Below are 22,149 nucleotides of genomic sequence, written 5' to 3'. Positions count from 1 at the left end.
GTGAACTGGAAAGAGCTTGGTGAACTTGTCCAATCTCCATAAGGCCTTAGAAGACATAGCCGGCCCATCTTCGGCCTGTGCCGCAACAACCGGCTGAACTACTCTGACTGGCTGAGTTGCTAGAGCCTGATACTGGGGAGCTATATGCTCCAGAGTGGGGGTAGTGGGAGTCTGGGCTCCTCTTCCAGCCTGAGAGACGGCTGGTGCCATGGGAAACGCGCTAGTCTAGTCTACATTCTCCATAAGGCCCACCAAACAGACCAAAGAGTCCTGAAGTACTGGGGTGGCAATGAACCCCTAGAAAACCTGAGCTGGCCCAGCAGGAACAGTTTGGGCTGGAATCTCCTACCTTGGCTTCTGGCACGACCTCGGCCTCGACCTCTGCCCCGTGTAGGAGCTGCCACTGGGGGCTCTGGCTGCTGCTCAGCTGAGGAAGCGGTACATGTTCTCGCCATCTGTGAGAGAACAAGAGTAGAAGAGTTGAATTAGCAATGAGAGAACAAAATCGCACGACGGAGAAGAATAGAAGTGAAATTTGTTTCTAAACTTCATAGCCTCTGGAAGATAAGCACAGACGTCTCCGTACTGATCCTCCAGACTCTACTAAGCTCGCTCGTGAATCGTGAGACCTAGGCAACCTAATGCTCTGATACCAACTTATCACGACCCGAAATTCCCACCGTCGGGACCATGATGGCGTTTAATATTTCACTCGCTAGGCAAGCCAACGTTAGAGAATCATTAAACCAATTCTTATTCCATTCAGTAAATAACAACAAATTAACTAAGGTAAAATACAATGAGTGCGGAATAATATAAAAACTGCATTAATTACTACCATCCGGATCTGGAGTCACAATTCATGAGCATTCTAGAATTCGCTACAAGTAATAGTCTGTAAGAAATACAACTGTTTGAATCAAAGAAACAGTAAAACAGAAAAGATAGACGGGGACTTCAAGGTCTGTGAACGCCGACAGATCTACCTTGAGTCTCCGGATAGCAGTCTAATAGCAAAAATCTTGATCAGCCCAAGCCGGTGCCAAAATCTGCACAGAAAGTGCAGAATGCAGTATCAATACAACCGACCCCATGTACTGGTAAGTGTCGAGCCTAACCTCGACGAAGTAGTGACGAAGCAAAGGCAAGGCACCTACAAATCAACCTATACAATTTAATAGTATATATACAAATAACAGTAATAAAGAGCTAGACATGAAATATCGGTAGAGAGAAACATGCTGGGAGAAATACGAGATAAAGAACTACAGCAGAATGATAATTGGAACAACCAATATTCTATGAATCAATAGAAACAACGAATACAGTAAAAGAAAAATGTACGGCATTACCCTTCGTGCTTTTACTCTCAATCTCACCATAAAATCAATAAAAATGACATAGCATCACCCTTCGTGCATTAACTCTCATAATATGGCACGGCATCACCCTTCGTGCTTTTACACTCACAATATGGCATGACATCATCCTTCGTGCATTATCACTCACAATATGGCACGACTAATATGGCACGACATCACCCTTCGTGGATTAACACTCTCCCTTACCATAATGCAATTAATAATTAACAACAGGGAGATAGAATAACAAGTACAAGCCTTACTTCAATATTTGGTTCCACAATATCAATCTCAACTTTGAAATAAATACTCAATTTTCATCAGAAAATTCATAAACATGATAAGAATGATCAATTTAACAACACTAGGATAAACACGTAGAAATTAGGCATAGGAAAACGACAATATAAGAAAAATGGGAGAAAGAGGGAAAAACAGGTAAATTGGCGGCTTATAAGTACTCATCACCTCACATATATGCCGCACGGGAATTTCACATAACAAATAGTTTGGGGTTCCTAATTCCCTCAAGTCAAAGTTAGACACAACACTACCTCGCTCTGAAGGCTACTTAATACTCAATTGCAGATTTTCCTCTAGAATCTATCTCCAAATCACTCGTATCTATTCAAAAATAACTCAATAATATCAAATATTGCTAAAGGAATAAATTACATTGCATAAATTTAGATTTCCCAAAAGTTTCCTCCAAAAAGTCAAAAATCGACCCCGGGCCCACTTGGTCAAAACCCGAGGTTTGAACAAAAATCTATTTACCCATTCACCCCCAATCCCGGATATATAATTGGTTTTGAAATCCGACCTCAATTTGAAGTCTAAATCCCCAAATTCCCGAAACCCCTAGTTTCTACCCAAACCCCTAATTCTACCATGAAAACTCTAGATTTTAGGTTGAAAATTTATGAAATGAAATGGGTAATCAAAAGAAAATGGTTTAGAATCATTTACCAACACTTTGGGGAAGAAATGGTCTTTGGAAAATTGCCTCTTGTGTTTTAGGTTTTGAAGATTTGGGAAATGAATCAAAAATCCCGTCAAAAAGTCATTTTGATCAGCTGCAGATGTCGCATTTGGTACCTGGGCTTCGTAAATGCAAGAAAAGTATCAAAAATCCCGTCAAAAAGTCATTTTGATCAGCTGCAGATGTCGCATTTGGTACCGGGCTTCGTAAATGCGAGAAAAGTATCAAAAATGCGAACTCCTCGCATCTCTACTGCCTTCGCAAATGCAAACCATTTGTTCGCAATTGCGAACATTAAACCATCGCAAATGCGATAGAAATCTCGCAAATGCGAGAATCCCAGTTCCAGCCCATCTTCGCAAATGCGAACAACCGTTCACAAATGCGTCCTGTGTCGATCGCAATTGCGATCCTGAACTTCGCAAATGTGAAGGTCCCCTTCCAACCCCACTGCTCGCAAATACAAAGCTTCTTCGCAAATGCGATGCTCGCATGTGCGAGCCAGACTTCGCAATTGCAAGTCTGCAGACCTGAAGCACACCAGCTATGATTTCTATGTTCAATTCACTCTGTAGCTTATCCGATACTCACCTGAGCCCTCGGGGCTCCAAACCAAACATGCACACAAGTCTATAAACATCATTCGAACTTGCTCGCGCGATCAAATCGCCAAAACATCATACGGACCAGGTACTAACAATGCCAAACATCAATCAATTCTTAAGGACATTAGATTTTCAGACTTTTAATTTTCATAAAAAATTCATAACTCGAGCTAGGGACCTCCGAATTCGATTCCGGGCATACGCCCAGGTCCCATAATTCGATACGGACCCATCGGGACCGTCAAAATATGGATTCAGGCCCGTTTACCAAAAATGTTGACCGAAGTCAACTCAAATGAAGTTTTTAAGCAAAGTTCCTTATGTTTTATCATGTTTTAATATATAAGCCTCCGGGCCAATACCCGGACTACGCACGCAAATCGAAAAGGGTAAAAATAAGATTTTTAAGGCTTAAGAGCGTAGAATCGAGTTCTAAAACATAAGATGACCTTTGGGTCATCACAACACCTCACCTAATTTGTCTAATACGTGTACGCTATCTCAAACATGCTATTAATCACCATACTTGTTATTACTGTGTGTTTAGACACCATGCCTATAGGATGTATATGCTTTTGCTAACCTAGCTATCATGCCCATAGGACTTTAGATAATTAATTGATCAAATTGCTTCTTTTTTTTGTGTATTGTCCATCTAGGTATCATGACTATAGGACACTAATCTCTTAAACAACTGCTCTCGCCGTTTTATTACACTTCCACCTAGATAGCATGCCTATAGGAATAAGTATGATAAGTGATCTCAAATACCAACTATTAGAAATCTCGCCTACTGTTATTCGCCTAGAAAGCACGTCCATAGAACCAAACGCTGGTAATTCCCAGTTTCTAATCGCCTTCACTTCCCATTGCGTAAACAACTTAGAAATCATGTCTATAGGTTTGTAATACCTGTAACCTGCAAACTAGTTAACTTGGAATAACGGCACTGCCTGTGCGACATCTGAAATCAGTCATCTAGAAATCCTGCCTATAAGAATTTATACTAATTACTGAGTAGTTCAAATCACATAAAAACCATGCCTATAGGTATGGAACAATTTAACATACCAAACTTGCTTATCTATAGTTGTCCATTTAAATAACATCAACATCGCTAGTATAGCTATAAATGTCTGCCCAATTGACAGCGTGCATTCGTGTCTATATGAGGAGGTGAATTTGAGCCTTTGGTGTTGATTATGTGTAGTCTTATTCGTTTTGAATGCACGCCTAGTTTTCCCAATTTTTGAGCAGCCTAAGAAGAGTCTAGAACTACCAAAGTAGTAGGTCCAAAGCCTCATAGACCATAGGTATGGGATGGGTAGTGCATGCACAGGATACGATTTAGAATTAAATTAGAATGCCTTTAAGTAACAACTTTGACATAGTAATTGGGTAGCAGGAGATGATAGTATGTGCCCGCTGAATAATATGAGCAATTCATACCTTAAGAGAGTTGCGAAGTATTATTTATGTTGCACGGGGTGATCCTTTAGGTTAAAAAACTTAGGACCCTCCCCCCCCTTTTTTTCCTTTATATATTTGTTATCTACACTTAGTCATTTAACATAGATCAGTGCAGTTGTATCTTTGTAATCATCAAGGATTTGTACCAATTCTTATATGTTATTATAAGACTATTCGACTTTTATATTTCCCTTTGTTTATTTGATCAACTAGCTTAATTACATAATCCACATAGTTTAAGGTTCGGTCGGGACCCATAATTGTGGACCTCGAATACTGCCTAACACCTTCTCTTCGAGGTAATTTGAGCCCTTACCCGATCTTTGGTAAACACAGACAAGTTAAAATAGAGTTACTTGCAAATAGGTGCCCTAACACACCTTAAATCGTTAGGTGGCAATTCTTCTCTTTTAATACCTCTTTTAAAAGAGTTGTCACACGCCGAAGCCCGCTTTCGCGAGAAAATAGGGCACAACAGCATGTCGGCTCTGCATGGGATACCCTTGGGCTCTTACCATGAAGAATTTGATTTATGTGGATTACTTTCCTTGTATGTTTTAAACTGATATGACATGCACATCCCTTTCCTTATTCACCTTTATTTGTTTGAAACTCCTAAGACATGCACATCCCTTCCCTTATTCTCCTTTATTTGCTATGACATATATGACCTCTCTCCATCTCTTTCATCTTTCCTAAGACTGCTATATTATGACTCTCCCGTCCCTATTTCCCTACCTGCTTCATTACGTTCTCTCACATTTTCATGAGCTAAACTAACTTCTCTATTTTGTCTTTCTTTTCTTTCCTCTTCTTTTCATGTTCGTTTTTGCTATGTTATTTACTGCTTTTAAGTACCTTTATCATGCAAATATTTGGCAATGTGTTATTATTCCTGCATAAAGCATGCTCTACATCATACTCCACTCGTGCCAATTAGCAACATAGCAGCACTTGATGAGTGTCCACGCTTTCCTGAAATTACAGGTTGTGAGTTCGAGTCACTCCAATAGCAGGTGGGGAGTTCTTGGAGGGAGAGATCTGAGGGTCTATTAAAAATAGCCTCTCTACCTCAGGGTAGGGATAAAGTCTGCGTACACATTACCATCCCCAGACCCCACTAGTAGGATTATACTGGGTTGTTGTTGTTGTTGTTGTTGTAAATCGAAAAGGCTTATTTACGGCAGACTAGTCAATCAACAGTGTAGTTAACGGTCCTGTGCCTTTCCCTTTCAAGTTATCCCCTTAGGAGTACCAGTATAGACCCTTCTAGAAACCCTACTCTAATTTTTTAAATGTACATGCATCATGCTAAACCTAGTAGGGGTTGAAGCGTTATTGACGTAATAACCCGCTTAGATAAATCGTGTCCAAAGTCCGACGGAATTTCCATAATCCCAAAGTAACAACCATGTTAAGTGCATAACTTGGATAAAATATGCCAACATATTGATCATTATTGATTAAGTAGCCGAATTTGGAAGGGGAGAAGGATTAACTTTATTTGTTTATAGAAATGAAGCACGAAATCCCCAGGTTTGGCATGGCCCAGAACATCCCGCCTTTGCTACTTGACTGGTGGAAATACCTCGCGTCTTGTGACAAGAATCATGTAAGGAGAGTACTTTGTGACCTGCCATATTTGCTGAACATTCAACCAAATAGGGTATTTATCGAGGCACCTACCATATTTTGGGATGATAAATGAGCTGTTTTTTTCGATTTGGAAATATAGAAATGACTCCTCTCCTAGAAGTGATAGGGGGTTCGCCAATCTACTATTTTTGTAAGCATTGAATCCTTGAATTGCCATCTACCAGTGCCCGACACAAAATATTCCTTATAGGTTTCAGAATCTTTTCCATTCCTAACTTCTACAAGCATCCCTACTTCACAGCAGCATATGTACCCCTATGTTCCTTCGCTTGGTTTCTCCTTTTGATTTTTATCTCATTCAATAGTGAGAATTTGCATTAAGTTGAATGTATATCTAATTAAAGTTTGTTGTGAGAGCTTCCTAAGTACATAATTCATTAGAAACCAGGATTTGGGTTCTGAACATGATGAATGTATATTTGTTGATAGTATATCTTCCCGAGACCCCTGCCGACGTCTCCAGATTTCCTGAAGTTGTTGTTAACTGGCACATCCCGGTTCAGGAATTATAAGCCAATTCCCTTTCGGGGTATGCTGCAAACGTGCTATCTGTTGGAGGCCGTTTCAGCTTCATTTACCTATTTTGCAGGCACTGGACCTCTTTTTTGGTGGCAGTTCAGGCAGCACGTGCTTTTTCATCCTGTTCTCTCTTCTTCTTTTTTTTTTTTCTGATCATTCTTCCTGTCACTTTTTCTAGTAGCTTTTTCGGTCTCTTTGTAACTTTTTTGGCTGCTTTTCAGTCACCAATTCAAGTCAAACTCTTACATAAGGATTAAGGAAATTGAGGGTATTTTCTATTCTCTCGTTTCACACTTATCATGCTGTTTAATAGGGAAATTGAGGGGGTAGAGAATGCCTGTACATGATTTAGCTGATCCTCTTCCTATTGAAACACATTTAACAGACTTCTCGGGACCAACTTTTGGTAGGAGTTAAACAGTTTGCTTTGAACTATTACCTTCTTCTTCTAATAAGCCTTTCACAGATCATATTGCAAACAAGTTGTCAAAATAATGCATCTTTAATGACTCACAAAATATAGTGGAGCTCTCTAATAGTCTAATGTACTGCTAAAATATTCAACCCCTGGATTCTTCTAATAACTGCTCGTTTGAGCTTATTTTAGCAGATTCAGCTATTATTATAATCTGTAAGCCAATTGTTTGGTGTAGCTCATAACAGTGTGCTATAATTAGGTTATCAACTTATTACCTTAGCTCGTCTGATGGTTTTGAATGTGCTTATGATGCATAATGGTGGGATAGTCCGGGACTGCTAGTACCAGAGAATCACACTTCCCGCAGTTTTCTGAAAATGTTGGGTTTTAAGAAGAATAATGAATTTCTCTGTCTAAAGAAATTATACATCCCTTTTGAGTTTCTTTACGAACATTATGGGCACAACAAGTCGTATGGTCTTCATCATGATGAACTAGCCATTACTTCTTTGGGATGGGTTCATCGCCAGGTTTATGTTTTCATTGTCTGCTTCCTAGGGTTGTTGATCTTTCTGATGAAAGGAGGAAGGATTCATACTCGCTTAGCCATGGTCACCAGGACCTTAATGGATGGTATCATAGGACAAACCTATACTATCATTCCAATGATCTTAGTTAAGATGTATCGTGCTCTAGATCAGTGCAAGCGTGGTTATGGACACTTTGAGGGTTACAAACTATTACTACAAGTCTGGTTGCTGGAACACTTTCAGAGGGGTGAGTATCGTCAACAGCTTCTGTGAAGGCCACTAAATGACTACATAGCCAACCATCACCCAAAGAAAATGACGTTTATTCCCGACAAGTTTGCAAAGCCTGGAAATGCTGTAAGTCATTAGATCAAAAGGTACTACTCATTTGGTACTAATCGGGTTGCGAGGCATCTACCCTTACGCTCTTATAAGAGTAATGATTACACCTAACTATGCCTTATAAAAAAGACTAAGCGGTCGCTGCAAAAATAATCCGGTTCAAGAGTCCGAAGTCGAATCCCACGGGGAACTAAACTATTTGCTACAACTTTTAGTATCACTAATGATAAGCTCAGACAATTTTCAGAGTTCAAGATTTTATTTGATAATTAACAGAAATTATTTAACTAAGGAAAAATGACAATAAAAACTATCAATAAGCAAGAATAAAGCTGAATTCAAGGGAAAAATAATCTAGGGTTATTGATTTCCCCAATTATCGGATTAATTCCTGAAACGTTAGCTATAATCTCGCCGTAACACTCTATAAAGATGATGAGTTCTTGCTTACGTACTTATCTCTCGATCAATTATGATAATTTACTAGAAGAATTCTCTCGAACTACTCTAATTGACAATTTTTACAACTCATAAATATCATACCAAAGCTTCGTTTTCTCTAATCCCGCTTTTAAATTCAATTAATTAATCTCTTAACTTACTCGAAAGTGGAGTTGTTCAACAACAATCTAATCAAGTGTTCTTTCTCAAGCAACACTAGACAACTAAACACGATTAATCAAGGGCCCTTTCAATTAATCACAAGAAACACATAGTTAAATAATTAGACAGTAAAAACGGCTCAATTATATCAAAACGTAATCAAAACTTCATCCAAAAATTAGTTCCATCAACCCTAGATGACGGGTTTAGCTACTCATACTAATATGCATGACTATAATATAAAAAGTCATAACCAACAATGGAATTAAGAAGAAGATGATGAAAAACTCATAGGAGAATTCTCCGTCTTGCTCCTTTGTATTCTAGCCTCCAAGGTTCTTCTAAAAATAGAGATGCCCTCTTTTTGGGCGAGCTGGGCTTCATATAGTTCAAGGTTAGTCACCTCTCAAATTACAAAATTAGCCTTGCACGATTTTTCTCGGAAGCACGTGCGCGACCGCGCATCAACCGCGCACTTTGGCCAGTTTCTGTCTGAGATGCGCGGCCTAGTGCGCGGCCGCGCATAGACCGCGCACCTGGAGGATTTTCTGCAGCATTGTTTTCTTTCTTCTTTTTAAGCGCGCTAACCTCCAATTGGCCTTCAATGCTCCATATTAGCTCCAAAACACTCTTTAACGTCCTCAGAGTCCGGAATTGCTCCTGCAAAGCATAAAATTCTTAATTAGAGCAATTTGTTATCATTTAATATTCAAATATCAATAAAGTGAAGCTAAGTTAGAGTGCAAACAGTAACTAAACTACATAATTATAGCCTACTATCAATACCCCACACTTAAACTATTGCTCATCCCCGAGCAATCAAACCACACTCTATAGAGGCCTAACTTCACAAAGCGATTTCCCTAACTCATCACACCAAGAATATTTCACATAGATTGAGCACAGTAGTGTAACATCTTCTCCTCAAGAGTTGACTCCCACGCACCACGCAATATTCTTAACTTACTCACTTACTCTAATGTAGAGGTCAAGAATTACCTTTCCTTCATGAATCACGTGCCTGCTCACAACAAAAGAGACTCATTCCACAATCAATAAAATTCACGCACAATGAGGGACTTCAAAATAGACAGAATTCACTCACCCTCCAAAACGATATTCTTGTGCCACAAAAGATGCTCCATAGGCTTGCCCGTAGTATACTACTCTACTAATCGAGCTCATTCAGTCTAGGATCAAGTAGGACTTTATTTGGTTGTAATGTAGGCTGCAGGTCGGGTAAAATATATTTGGAAATAAGAGTGACTCCACCTCCCTAAGCACTTTAATACATATACTTTAACATTCAAGTCCATACTTATGTCAAACCAACACTCCATCTTCACATCAACGTATATTACCCTTTACTTCTTTAAGCACAATTACATCAAAAGCCACCAAAGGAATATTATTCACCCCAATACAACTATTTTTTTTTCAATTCACGTGGCTTTTATTATTCTTTTTTTTTTCAACACAGTGCACCTTTCTTCTTATTTCATTAGTTCCACTCAAAAGCCCCACCAACCATCACACACTTTAACCTTTACAAGTTCATAGCAATTCAAGTGCTCATGAGATGTGAACATGTTCAAATAGATGGTTAATTCAAACAAAGGGGTAAGGCTTATAATATGGTTGCCAAAGAAACAAGATTACCGTCTCAAAGGGGTTAACTACGATACATAACAATTAGGCGGGTGGAATGTATATATGGCTCAACAAAGAAACGCCTATATCACTTCCAAGACTGAACAAGACTACTATTTTGCTTTGCAAATATACGGGGCAAGTTCTAGGCATCAAATACAGTGCACAAAATACAACAAGCCTCACACACACATGGCACAATAGTCACTCCAGATTGGATCATCAAAACACTCTAGTCAGGGTACTTAAGCCAAGTTAAGAACATACAATTTAAGGCACTTTTACAAGAATCAACATTTGAGCCTAAGCGTCACACTAAAGTACCCGCTATATTCAAGGCATAACGAAGTTAAGAGATCCTATTTCCAATTCAGCCCATAGCCCAAGTGTTCCTAAATTAAAAAAAATTAAAAAACTAACTACACCCGGTTCAAACGAAACCCTTGGAAAAGAACCGTGGCCCAAAGAAAAACCAAGGGGGAATTGATACACTCCTAACAAAAGAAAATCTTTTGTGTTTTTTTTTTCTTCGACTTGAATCCCTCAAGAAACCCGTCGAATGATATCCATCGTCGGGACAAATCGAAACTTTTGAAGATTTGTTTTTTATATTCAGTTAACTAAAGAAACTACACTAATCTACATAACTCTATACATACAACATACATACAAAATATCCCCCACCCCACGCTTAAAATGGTGGCATGTCTCCATGCCACACAAATAAAAATAAATATAAGGTAAAGAAAACTTCCCTGGTATATCAATCCTGATCGGAGACAGTGCCGGGGTCAAGATGGCACGCCCTCCCCAGCGCACGTAGCCAAGCCATGATCGTTTTCTCAGATTTTGCATTTTGGGTGGCCAGTGCATCAACTCGAGTCCCCAAATCCGTGACAGGAGTGCGTAACCCTGCCATTTCGTGTTCTAGGGCTTTCATCCACGTATCCCATCTGACTACAGATGTTCTCTCATCCTCAGTAACTTGCTCGTGTGGGGGTGACTTAGCCACAGCCTCAGCCTGTCCTTCATCTCCCTCCTCTGGCGCATCAGACTCATCACTATTAGCTCTGACAGGTACCACAGGATCCTTCTCAATGGTCATTTTATCTGCCCGGAACTTTGGTTATTTTTTCACTCTTCCATCCACATTCTTGTTCTCTGGCACCCGTGCTGCCCGGCATAATCTAGTGACTAGTGAAAAGAAGAAGAACCCATACCTCTGCACTGGACAACGAATGAACATCTCATTGTGAATAACCTTAGCCACATCAAAATCGTGGTCATTCATGAAGCACTATATCAATGCAGCTCTAGGACCGTTCACCTCAGTGGTGTTGGAGGAAGGCAGCAAGTGGCAATTGATGGTACAAAACCAACACTTCCCTTCAAAGGTGAGTGAGGCCGAGTGAAACTTCCGCCCCGGCGTAACCCACACTATGTCTTTGTTTGGCACACAGATTGTTCTGAAAAACAGGTTCTAGGATGTTGGTTCTCGCCTATACGTATCATAATAGTCCTCCTCCCCACCAAATACTGGTAGCCGATACGCCCTCCTAATGGCGTCTATCGATGCATCAACACTCTTTTGTCGCACAGTGAAAATATGGTCCTCATATTCAGAGCAGTTCGCGTAGAACTCTCTTACAACCATCAAGTTGGCCTTCTCAGGTTCTTCAAAGAAAATATCCTGCCTGCGCCAAACCAACTCCTGATACATATTGGGGCAATCAACCTGGAGGGACCCCTATCAATACCCCATTCCGGTATGGGCTTCTTAGGAGCCTTCTGACTAAAACGTTCTTGGGTTGAGCTTGATACAAACCTTGTGCTATCAAACTGAGGTGCATTGGTCAAGGCCCGTGCCCGGGACGAGCCTGCATGACCACTAGAAGAGGCACATGTGGTTCGTCTTTTCTTTGAGGGTGTCACAATACCTACAGAACAAATACCACTATCAGTGCAAGGCGGTATGTGTGAACCAATATCAGTTACTCAGATTTTACCCACACAATTGGTCACAAATTACATTCACGAACTCACTGTGGCATTTAAACAAACACTTGATGTGCAAATTCACCCCAAATTTCCCAAACACCCAATTATACCTCAATTCCACCACAATCTTAACAATGTCTAATCCAACCCAGCAAGATGAAATTCCACGATCCTTATATACCAACAAGTATACTTAGTAATACAAAGCAAAGAAAAGAACAACAATGACTTCTACTACCATACAATTAAAAGAGAAGAAGAAAAGAAAAACAATTGGGAAAAACTTTGAGTAGGGAAGAGAAGGAAAGGGAGGTGGGTTTTTACTTTTGAAATTAGGGAGAAGGGAGGGTTTTGTTTTGTTGTTATTCAGATTTTAGGGGAGGAATGGGGAGGGGGGTCGGTTATTAGTAAGGGAGAAAAAACAATTAAAATTAACTAATGAAATAACCTAAAAACGACGTCCAGTGCACGGTCAGTGCGGGAACGCACATGTGGGGCAGTGGAGGTCGAAAAATACGCGGTCCATGCGCGGTCATGTGCAACAGTAGGGGTCCAAAAGTGCGCGGTCAGTGTGCGGCCGCACACGTTTGTCCTTCGAAATTTCTCCCTTTTTGCCACTTTTTACCTATCTCCGGATGGATTTCTTCACCCCGAGTCCTTCCATCGCGCACAATTTTATCCCTGCACAATTTTATCCCTGCACACTTATAGACATGTCAATACTTTCATCGTTCAAAATCAAATACGAAAAATAAGAACAAAAAAAAAGAAAAAATATTGGGTTGCCTCCCAAGAAGTGCCTGATTTAACGTCGCGGCGCGACGAATTACAACAAAACCATGGGTTGCTTCCGAGTAAACACCTGATTTAACATCGCGGTACGACGCGGGCTTTCATGATTGCACTTCGCTCACATATTGGGGCTCTTCCAAAGACATCATAACTTTCTCCCCTTTTTCTTCAACCATTCCAAGGTAGTGTTTTAACCTTTGCCCATTCACCTTAAACCTATTCGTTCCATCTTCGGACTCAATTTCTACTACTCCACTTGAGAACACTTGCACAACTCTAAATGGTCCTGGCCATCTAGATTTCAGCTTACCCGGAAACAATCTTAATCTCGAGTTGTATAACAATACTAGATTTTCGGGTTTGAAGTTCCGATATAGAATATGCTTATCATGCATCGTCTTCATCCTTTGTTTGTACAATCTTGCATTCTCGAATGCATGGAACCGGAATTCCTCGAGTTCATGTAGCTCTGTGACTCTACTTGTGCCTGCGGTTTCCATATCCAAGTTCAACTGCCGCAGTGCCCATAAGGCTTTATGCTCAAGTTCCACCGGAATATGACATGCTTTTCCAAACACCAACTTGTATGGAGACATACCAATTGGAGTTTTAAATGTTGTGCGGTACGCCCATAATGCATCATCCAACTTCTTTGCCCAATCAGTCCTTGTCGCATTAACTGTTTTTGTCAGGATACTTTTGATTTCCCTGTTGGACACTTCCATTTTCCCGCTCGTGTGTGGGTGGTAAGATGTGGCAATCTTATAGCGAACTCCATACTTTTCTAACAGCCTTGCAAACGCTCTATTGCAAAAATGGGTTCCACCTTCACTGATTATAACTCTCGGAGTGCCAAAACGTGCGAAAATATTTTTCTTTATAAAGCCTGTCACTCCTTTGGCATCATTTGTTGGAAGGGCCACAACTTCAACCCATTTGGAGACATAGTCAACTGCTACCAATATGTACTTGTTACCATACGCGCTGACAAATGGTCGTATAAAATCAATCCCCTACATGTCAAATACTTCCACCTCTTGAATTGTAGTCATCGGCATCTCGTGACGGCGAGATATGTTGCCTGTCCTTTGGCACTCATCATAACTTTTCACCCAAGCATGGGCATCTTTGAATAAAGTCGGCCAATACAAAGCCGACTCCAATACTTTCGCTGCTGTCTGAATTCCTCCAAAGTGCCCACCATATGGTGAAGCATGGCAAGCCTGCAAAACAGAGATTGATCTTTCTCGGGGATACACCTCCGTATCATGTTATCTACACATATTTTAAAAAGTAAAGGTTCATCCCAGTAATAAGACCGACAGTCATGAAAGAACTTTTTCTTTTGAATTAAAGAGAGTTCATAAGTTACAATACCACTTGCCAAATAATTAGCAATATCAGCATACCGTGGCGTCTCCTCCATTGCCACTTGGTTATCTATCCCTTTCCTATCGCGGATCTCCAAATCAAATTCTTGTAGCAACAGAACCCAATGGATCAAGCGTGGCTTTGCCTCCTTCTTTGCTATCAAGTACGTAAGTGCTGCATGGTCAGTATAAACCATCACTTTTGAACCAATCAAATAAGACCTGAATTTATCGAATGCAAACACCACAACCAACATCTCTTTTTCAGCCACGGTATAATTGAGATGTGCACCGCTTAGAGTTCTTCTCGCATAGTAGATTGGGCGCACCAGCTTGTCCTTTCGTTGCCCCAGGACTGCTCCTATGGCATAGTCACTCGCGTCACATATGAGCTCGAACGGCTGCTCCCAATTGGGTGCAACGATGATTGGTGCAGTCACGAGTCTCTTCTTCAGCTCCTCAAATGCCAACCTGCAATCATTAGAGAAAATAAAGGGATGATCCTTTTCAAGGAGTTTACATAAGGGGTTAGCAATTTTAGAGAAATCTTTTATAAATCGCCTGTAGAACCCGGCATGCCCAAGGAAACTTCTCACTACCTTGACCGAAGTGGGTGGTGACAACTTCTCAATCACATCAACCTTAGCATGGTCGACCTCAATACCTTTACTGGACACTCGATGCCCCAACACGATACCTTCTTGTACCATAAAATGGCACTTCTCCCAGTTCAACACTAAATTTGTCTCCACGTACCTTTTTAACACTCTCCTTAAATTGTGAAGATAGTCTTCAAATGAATCCCCCACCACTGAGAAATCATCCATAAAGACTTCCATAATATCGTCAACCATATCACTAGAAATGGCTAACATACACCTCTGAAATGTAGCTGGTGCATTACATAGACCAAACGGCATTCTCCGAAAGACAAAGATGCCATACGGGCAAGTAAATGATGTTTTCTCTCTATCTTTAGGGGCTATTGAGATCTGATTGTACCCCGAATATCCATCCAAAAAGCATAAGTGAGACCACCCAGCCAACCTATCCAATATTTGGTCAATGATTGGCAAGGGAAAATGGTCTTTCCGGGTGGTTGTGTTCAGTTTTCTATAATCCATGCAAATTCGCCAACCCGTGACTGTACGAGTCGAGATCAACTCGTTATTCTCATTTTGCACGACCGTCATTCCACCTTCTTTGCACACACTGAACTGGGATGACCCAGATACTATCAGAGATGGGGAAGATGATACCCGCATCTAACCACTTGATCACTTCTTTCTTCACCACTTCTTCATGTTCGGGTTCAGCCTTCTTGGATGTTCTCTGGAAGGTTTGTGCCCCTCTTCCAAGAGAATCTTGTGCATATAAAAGGCTGGGTTGATACCCTTTATAGCTGCCATGGTTCAACTAATAGTAGTCTTATATTCCTGTAACACCTGTAAGAGTTGTTCTACCTGCACAACTAACAAACCGGATGAGATAATAACAGGTAAAGTAGAGTTAGGCCCTAAGAAAGCATACCTAAGGTGAGCTGGAAGTGGTTTTAGGTCCAACTGTGGTGTCTCCTCTATTGATGGCTTCGCAGGTGGTGTTGCCCTTTCTTCTAAGTGTAGTGGCTTGAACTGGGGTTCCCTTTTCCAGAACCCTTGACCTTCGAGAGCCATGACCTACTCTGCTAACTCTTCACTATCCACATCTTCCAAATTCAACAAGCAAGCTTCTAACGGATCTCTGACATTAAGGGTCTCATCCTCCTCTTATAGTATTACATCCACCGCCTCCACTAGTGAACAATTTGCAAATTCGCTGGGCCTCCTAATAGATTGTTGAACATTGAATATTATTTCCTCATTATTCAATCTCATTTTTAACTCTCTAGTCTCACAGTCGATCAATTCTCTCCTAGTGGCTAAGAACGGCCTCCCTAAAATAATTGGTATTTCTTCGTCAACTTGACAGTCAAGAATAACTAAGTCAGCAGGAAATACAAACTTCCCCACTTGGACGAGCACATCATCCAGAATTCCTATCGGCCTTTTGACTGTGCGATCAGCCAGTTGCAACAACATTGAGGTCGGTCTAGCTCTACCAATGCCTAATTTTGTGTAGATTGCCAAAGGCATCAAATTGATATTGGCTCCTAAGTCACACAATGCTTTAGCAAAAGCATAACTTCCAATTGTGCATGGGATAGTGAAACTATCGGGATCAGACAAATTTTGAGTTATAGGTCTTATCACTACCGCACTGCAAGTTTGAGTTAGAGTTACAGTAGACAGGTCCTGGAAGTCAAATTTTTGAGACACCAGATCCTTCATCATTTTTGCATAGCCTGGCATTTCCCTCAAAGCATCCATCAGCAGAATATTCAATTGAATTTGTCTAAGAATTTTCATGAATTTCCTGTATTGATCATCTTTCTTTTGCTTTGCCAACTTTTGAGGGGACTAGTGCAGGAGTTAGCTTCTGCCCACTGCTTGGTGTCTTTTCTTTATTAGGGGCCTTTTCCACCACCTATTCTGGGAGTTGTTCAAATTCCTTCTCTTTGCCTTTGTCCACTTGTGCCTGTTCAATTACATCTTATGTGAGCTCCATTGACTCGTCGGTCTCTAATGTCACTGGAGTAATTGGCATTGCACCTCTCCTAGATTGAGCAACTTCTTGCTCTCTGTATAAATCCCTTCTATTCCTGAGACTCACTGCCATTAGCTGATTTGGGTTCTGCTCCTTTGTATTGATGTTTGTGTATGCAGGCAACGTTCCTTGTGGGTGATTGTTCAAGGCCATAGATAACTTGCCTAATTGAGTTTGAATGCCTTTATTAGCCGAATCATGTACGACTAACCTTTCTTGCATCTTTCCATTTGTCCCAATGAGTTGTTGCAGCATGCCCTTGATTTCTATCATATTACTGTCCTGTTGTTGATGAGACGGTTGGTAAGCCAACTATTGTTGGTGCTGCTGATTGTAGTCCTGCTGCCTTTGATAGGGCACGACTTGGCCTTATGCTCGTGCTCCCCCTGGAATGGTATTGTATTGTTGTTGGGTTGGTCTGTACTACTGATTTTGAGGTCCCCATTGTTGTCCACCTTGCCTCTGACCCCCAAATTTATTGACGTAATTCATATTTTCTATGAAGCCTTGGTTATCATTCTCTCCACTCCACAATCAAACATAGGCCTCCATTTGTCGTATCAACAATGTGCACTTGTTTCGTACCCATCTCATCACTTTTCTTTGTCAATAAGCTTATCTAGATCATGAGAGTGGCTATGTTTTCTACATTTGTATTGCTTGGGTCAAGAGCAACAAAATATACTATTGGAGTGAGTGTTGTATCTCTCGTCATCCAGTCTGAATCTTAAGCCATCTTGTCAAGAAGAATCTTGCACTCTGTGAATGTTTTGCTCAAGAATGCACTCCCAGCTGAAGCATCTACACTGGCCTTCAGACCGTCAGCCAAACCCATATAGAATCTCTGTCCTAGCATCTGATCTAGAATGCCATGGTGTGGACACTTCACTAGCATACCCTTAAACCTCTCCCAGGTTTCCTGCAAAGTTTCAGTCGATTTCTACCTGAATTGCAATATCTCATCAATTTGCCTCGCAGTTTTGTTGGGTGGATAGAACTTGTTTGAGAGCTGCTTGACTAGTTCCTCCCAAGTAGCAATGGAGTTTATTGGGAGCAAATTCAGCAAAGTTTGAGCCTCCCCAGTCACTGAAAATAGGAACAGTAATAATCTGATTGCTTCATGAGTCATATTCGGCTGTCTTTGGGTGACACAAATTGATAGAAAGTTCTTCAGATATTGTTATGGGTATTCGATGTACGAACCGGAGAACAACCCTTTATTCTGCAGCAAGTGCAGCATGTTGTTGGTAATCTGAAACGTCTCCGCTTGTATCGGAGGGACTGCAATTGCTGTGGCCAGGTTATCAGTAGTTGGTTGCGCCCAATCATATAGAGTAGCTTCCGGCACAAGAGGTGCTACCACTCCGATGTTTGGGTTAACTTGATCATTCCTATTGTTCTCATTGATGATCTCGACGTCGTCCATTTCAATTTCGAATTATTCGTCTTGTTTTAGCTGTTTGCCCTTCTTGTTAGCCCGATTCAATGCCTTGAATACTTTCTCGGGATCTGAGAGTCCTTCAAAAGGTTCACCAGTTCTCAAGGAGCTTCTAGGCATGCACCTGAGTCACAGCAGAGTTCAAACGTGAGAATTTCAATGGAACTATTTTTAACACCACAAAAAATTGATCTGAACTAAAAATTCCTAATAACTCTTCCAGGTTGTAATAAATAACACCGTTTGTTCCCCGGCAACGACGCCAAAATTTGATAACGCTCCAACTATGCCTTATAAAAAGGACTAAGCGGTCGCTGCAAAAATAATCCGGTTCAAGAGTCCGAAGTCGAATCCCATGGGGAACTAACCTATTTGCTACAACTTTTAGTATCACTAATGATAAGCTCAGACAATTTTTAGAGTTCAAGATTTTATTTGATAATTAACAGAAATTATTTAACTAAGAAAAAATGACAATAAAAACTATCAATAAGTAAGAATAAAGTTGAATTCAAGGGTAAAAGAATCTAGGGTTATTGATTTCCCCAATTGTCGGATTAATTCCTGAAACGTTAGCTATAATCTCGCCATAACACTCTATAAAGATGATGAGTTTTTGCTTACCATACTTATCTCTCGATCAATTACGATAATTTACTAGAAGAATTCTCTCGAACTATTCTAGTTGACAATTTTTACAACTCATAAATATCATACCAAAGCTTCATTTTCTCTAATCCCGCTTTTAAATTCAAGTAATTAATCTCTTAACTTACTCGAAAGCAGAGTTGTTCAACAACAATCTAATCAAGTGTTCTTTCTCAAGCAACACTAGACAACTAAACACGATTAATCAAGGGCCCTTTCAATTAATCACAAGAAACACATAGTTGAATAATTATAGAGTAAAAACGGCTCAATTATATCAAAACGTAATCAAAACTTCATCCAACAATTAGTTCCATCAACCCTAGATGACGGGTTTAGCTACTCATACTACTATGCACGATTACAATATAAAACGTTATAACCAACAATGGAATTAAGAAGAAGAAGATGAAAAACTCGTAGGAGAATTCTCCGTCTTGCTCTTTTGTGTTCTTGCCTCCAAAGTTCTTAATTAGAGCAATTTGTTATCATTTAACATTCAAATATCAATAAAGTGCAGCTAAGTTAGAGTGCAAATAGTAGCTAAACTACATAATTTTAGCCTACTATCAAGTAATTAGGCAAGCTGGAAGAAAATAAGTCATACCTCGGATTTCCAACATGGTCCAGTACAAGGTAGATTTCAAGGGAGATGTCATCACATTCAAGCTTGAAGCGCAACACATGTGGAACTAAAAGATCATTGTGGAAGGAGAAACTATTGATTCAGACAGGTATCATACCGGTCATATGTACTACTATCTATCATGGTTGGAAGACAATGTAGCTAGGGACATACAACCAAGGGTCAATCTGAAGTATAGGATCATAGACAAAGTGGCTGAGGCATAGGAAAAGTACAAGAGGCTACGCAAAAGGGTGTTCGAGTCTGAAGCTAAACATCTGGAGAAGCACAAGGTGAACATGGATGCAATAAGGGAATGGAAAGAGATTGCCAATAAGTCAACGGAAATATTGGAATACCTGGAACAAGGACTGATGGAGCTAGAAGGGAAGATGAGAAAAAGACTTTCGGATTGCCAAGACATGGGCGACGATGAAGGAGGAAAGCTGGAAAAAGCTTACCTATTGCTGGATATGCGCAATCTGGGAAACGTGATTGATGGGGTCATAAGAGACAAACATGGATAAGGTCCTTCAGGGACCAAGTAGATTAGGAGATGATGTTCTTTTACTGCTTTCTAGCTTAGATCAAATTGCGATGTAATAAGGCTAAATGCCATTAGTAACTTTATTATATTACTGTCGATTTAGTAAAAGATTATTTTGGCTCACTTTCGCATTAATGAAATGAAGCAAATGTGGGCACCAATTTTCTCCAACTCTATGTGTCGCTTAGGCCTACATCAGGTACAATGAGGCCCCCAAATTAGGACTCGAACTATTACATGACTTTGTGAAACATGATTAAATATTGCAAACACTCTTTTATTTCAACTTACTAATTTGGTTACCTTTTGCTTTTTCTTTCTTTCTAGTTATTCCCTTTCCCAAAGGTTGGTTTATGCATACTGGCATCGTCAGCATACCACACTAGATCCAGAGGTCCTCCCCCTTTTCCTCCACCTAGCGACCCGAAAAGCAAAGACAAGGGCCAAAGGGAAAATTGATGATTTAAGTGGTATCCGAAAAGACAATGTTGTTGTGGCGGAAAATATTGAAACTTCAGATGGTATAAGTACCCAGGGGCAGAACGAGTTGGTCTTACGCTTGGAGCAGAAAATCCTGGAAATACAAGGTGAGCTTGAGCAAGTCCGAAATCGGGTAAACCTTTCCCTTACTCTCAATGTTCCTGACATCAACCAGCAAAACCCGACTATCCAAAACCAAACTCTACCACAAAATACACAAAACCAGAACCCACCACCCATGCCTCCAAATCCTCCACACCAGTATCATAATGCCGCACCTCCCAAGAACCTTAACCCATCAACAACATCACCATCATCCAACTCAATACCCACAAACTACTATATATCACCCCCCCCTCCCCCCTCCCAAATGCATCACAACCTACTCCCGATCCACAAAACTCGACCAGAGATCACACATATACCCAAGTTCCAGGGACCCATCAAAGCAATCTAATATGTGTAGAGACCTTACCTCATACCCCACAGGCCACATCAAACCCTTTACATACTCGAATCGACTGAGAAGGACCTGCTCATTAGAAACATGGCGGAGGAACTCAAGAAACTCATAGGGAGGGTCCATAGTGTTGAAGGTGGGAAAGGCGTTGAAGGTTTGAATTATGAAGATCTGTGTATTCATCCAGATGTGAAACTACCAGAGGGTTACAAACCTCCAAAGTTCAAAATGTTCGATGGCACTAGTGATCCGAAGTTGCATCTAAGAACATATTATGACAAGCTTGTGGGAGTGGGTAATAATGAACAAATACACATGAAATTATTCATGCAAAGCCTTAAAGGAGACGCTTTGTCTTGGTATATCAGTCAAAACTCAAAGAAGTGGTCAAATTGGATAAGTATGGCATCAGATTTCGTGGATAGATTCAGGTTCAACACAGAGAACGTGCTAGGCATTTTCTATAACCAGAACCTCAAGAAAAAGCCGACAAAAACCTTCTGCGAGTATGCTACTCTTTGGAGGTCAGAAGCCGCAAAGGTAAGGCCAGCGCTGGAAGAAGAATAAATGAACAAGTTCTTTGTTAGAGCTCAAGATCCATAGTATTATGAAAGGTTGATGGTGATAGAAAATCACAAGTTCTCAGACATCATCAAGTTAGGGGAAAGAATAGAAGAAGGAATCGAGAGTGGGATGGTAACTGATTTTGAGGCGCTGCAGGCCACGAATAAAGCTTTTCAATCATGAGGTATTTCAAAGAAGAAAGAAGTGGGTACCGTGATGGTAGCCCAAAGCCCTAAGTCTCCCCTCACATACCAAACACCTCCATCCACGTACCAACCCTCACCCCCCAAAATACTAATACCCTGCCACCACCTGCCATACCTATAACACTCAACCTGCATATTATCATTCACCTCCACCCACCGGCCAAAGCTGCCCAAAGCCACGTCCAAATTTCGATCGCAGAACTATATGAAAGACTGAAGGCCGCTGGTTACGTCACCCCTAT

The 22,149-nt window shown here is 40.6% G+C and overlaps 2 protein-coding genes across 2 annotated transcripts; one reads left to right on the top strand and one right to left on the bottom strand.

Annotated features, from left to right (window-relative positions):
- Positions 1-16,062: 16,062 nt before the first annotated feature.
- On the bottom strand, positions 16,063-16,701 carry LOC104117524 (uncharacterized). Its single transcript, XM_009628587.2, has one exon. The coding sequence runs from the start codon at positions 16,699-16,701 to the stop codon at positions 16,063-16,065; it is 639 nt and encodes a 212-aa protein (XP_009626882.2).
- Positions 16,702-21,224: 4,523 nt separating this feature from the next.
- Positions 21,225-21,704, top strand: LOC117281781 (uncharacterized). The gene has a single exon (XM_033661624.2). The coding sequence runs from the start codon at positions 21,225-21,227 to the stop codon at positions 21,702-21,704; it is 480 nt and encodes a 159-aa protein (XP_033517515.2).
- Positions 21,705-22,149: the final 445 nt, after the last annotated feature.

This window comes from Nicotiana tomentosiformis, chromosome 10 (assembly GCF_000390325.3).
Source record: "Nicotiana tomentosiformis chromosome 10, ASM39032v3, whole genome shotgun sequence".
In the NCBI taxonomy this organism is placed as follows: domain Eukaryota; kingdom Viridiplantae; phylum Streptophyta; class Magnoliopsida; order Solanales; family Solanaceae; genus Nicotiana; species Nicotiana tomentosiformis.
This window is presented reverse-complemented; position numbering and strand designations above follow the sequence as displayed.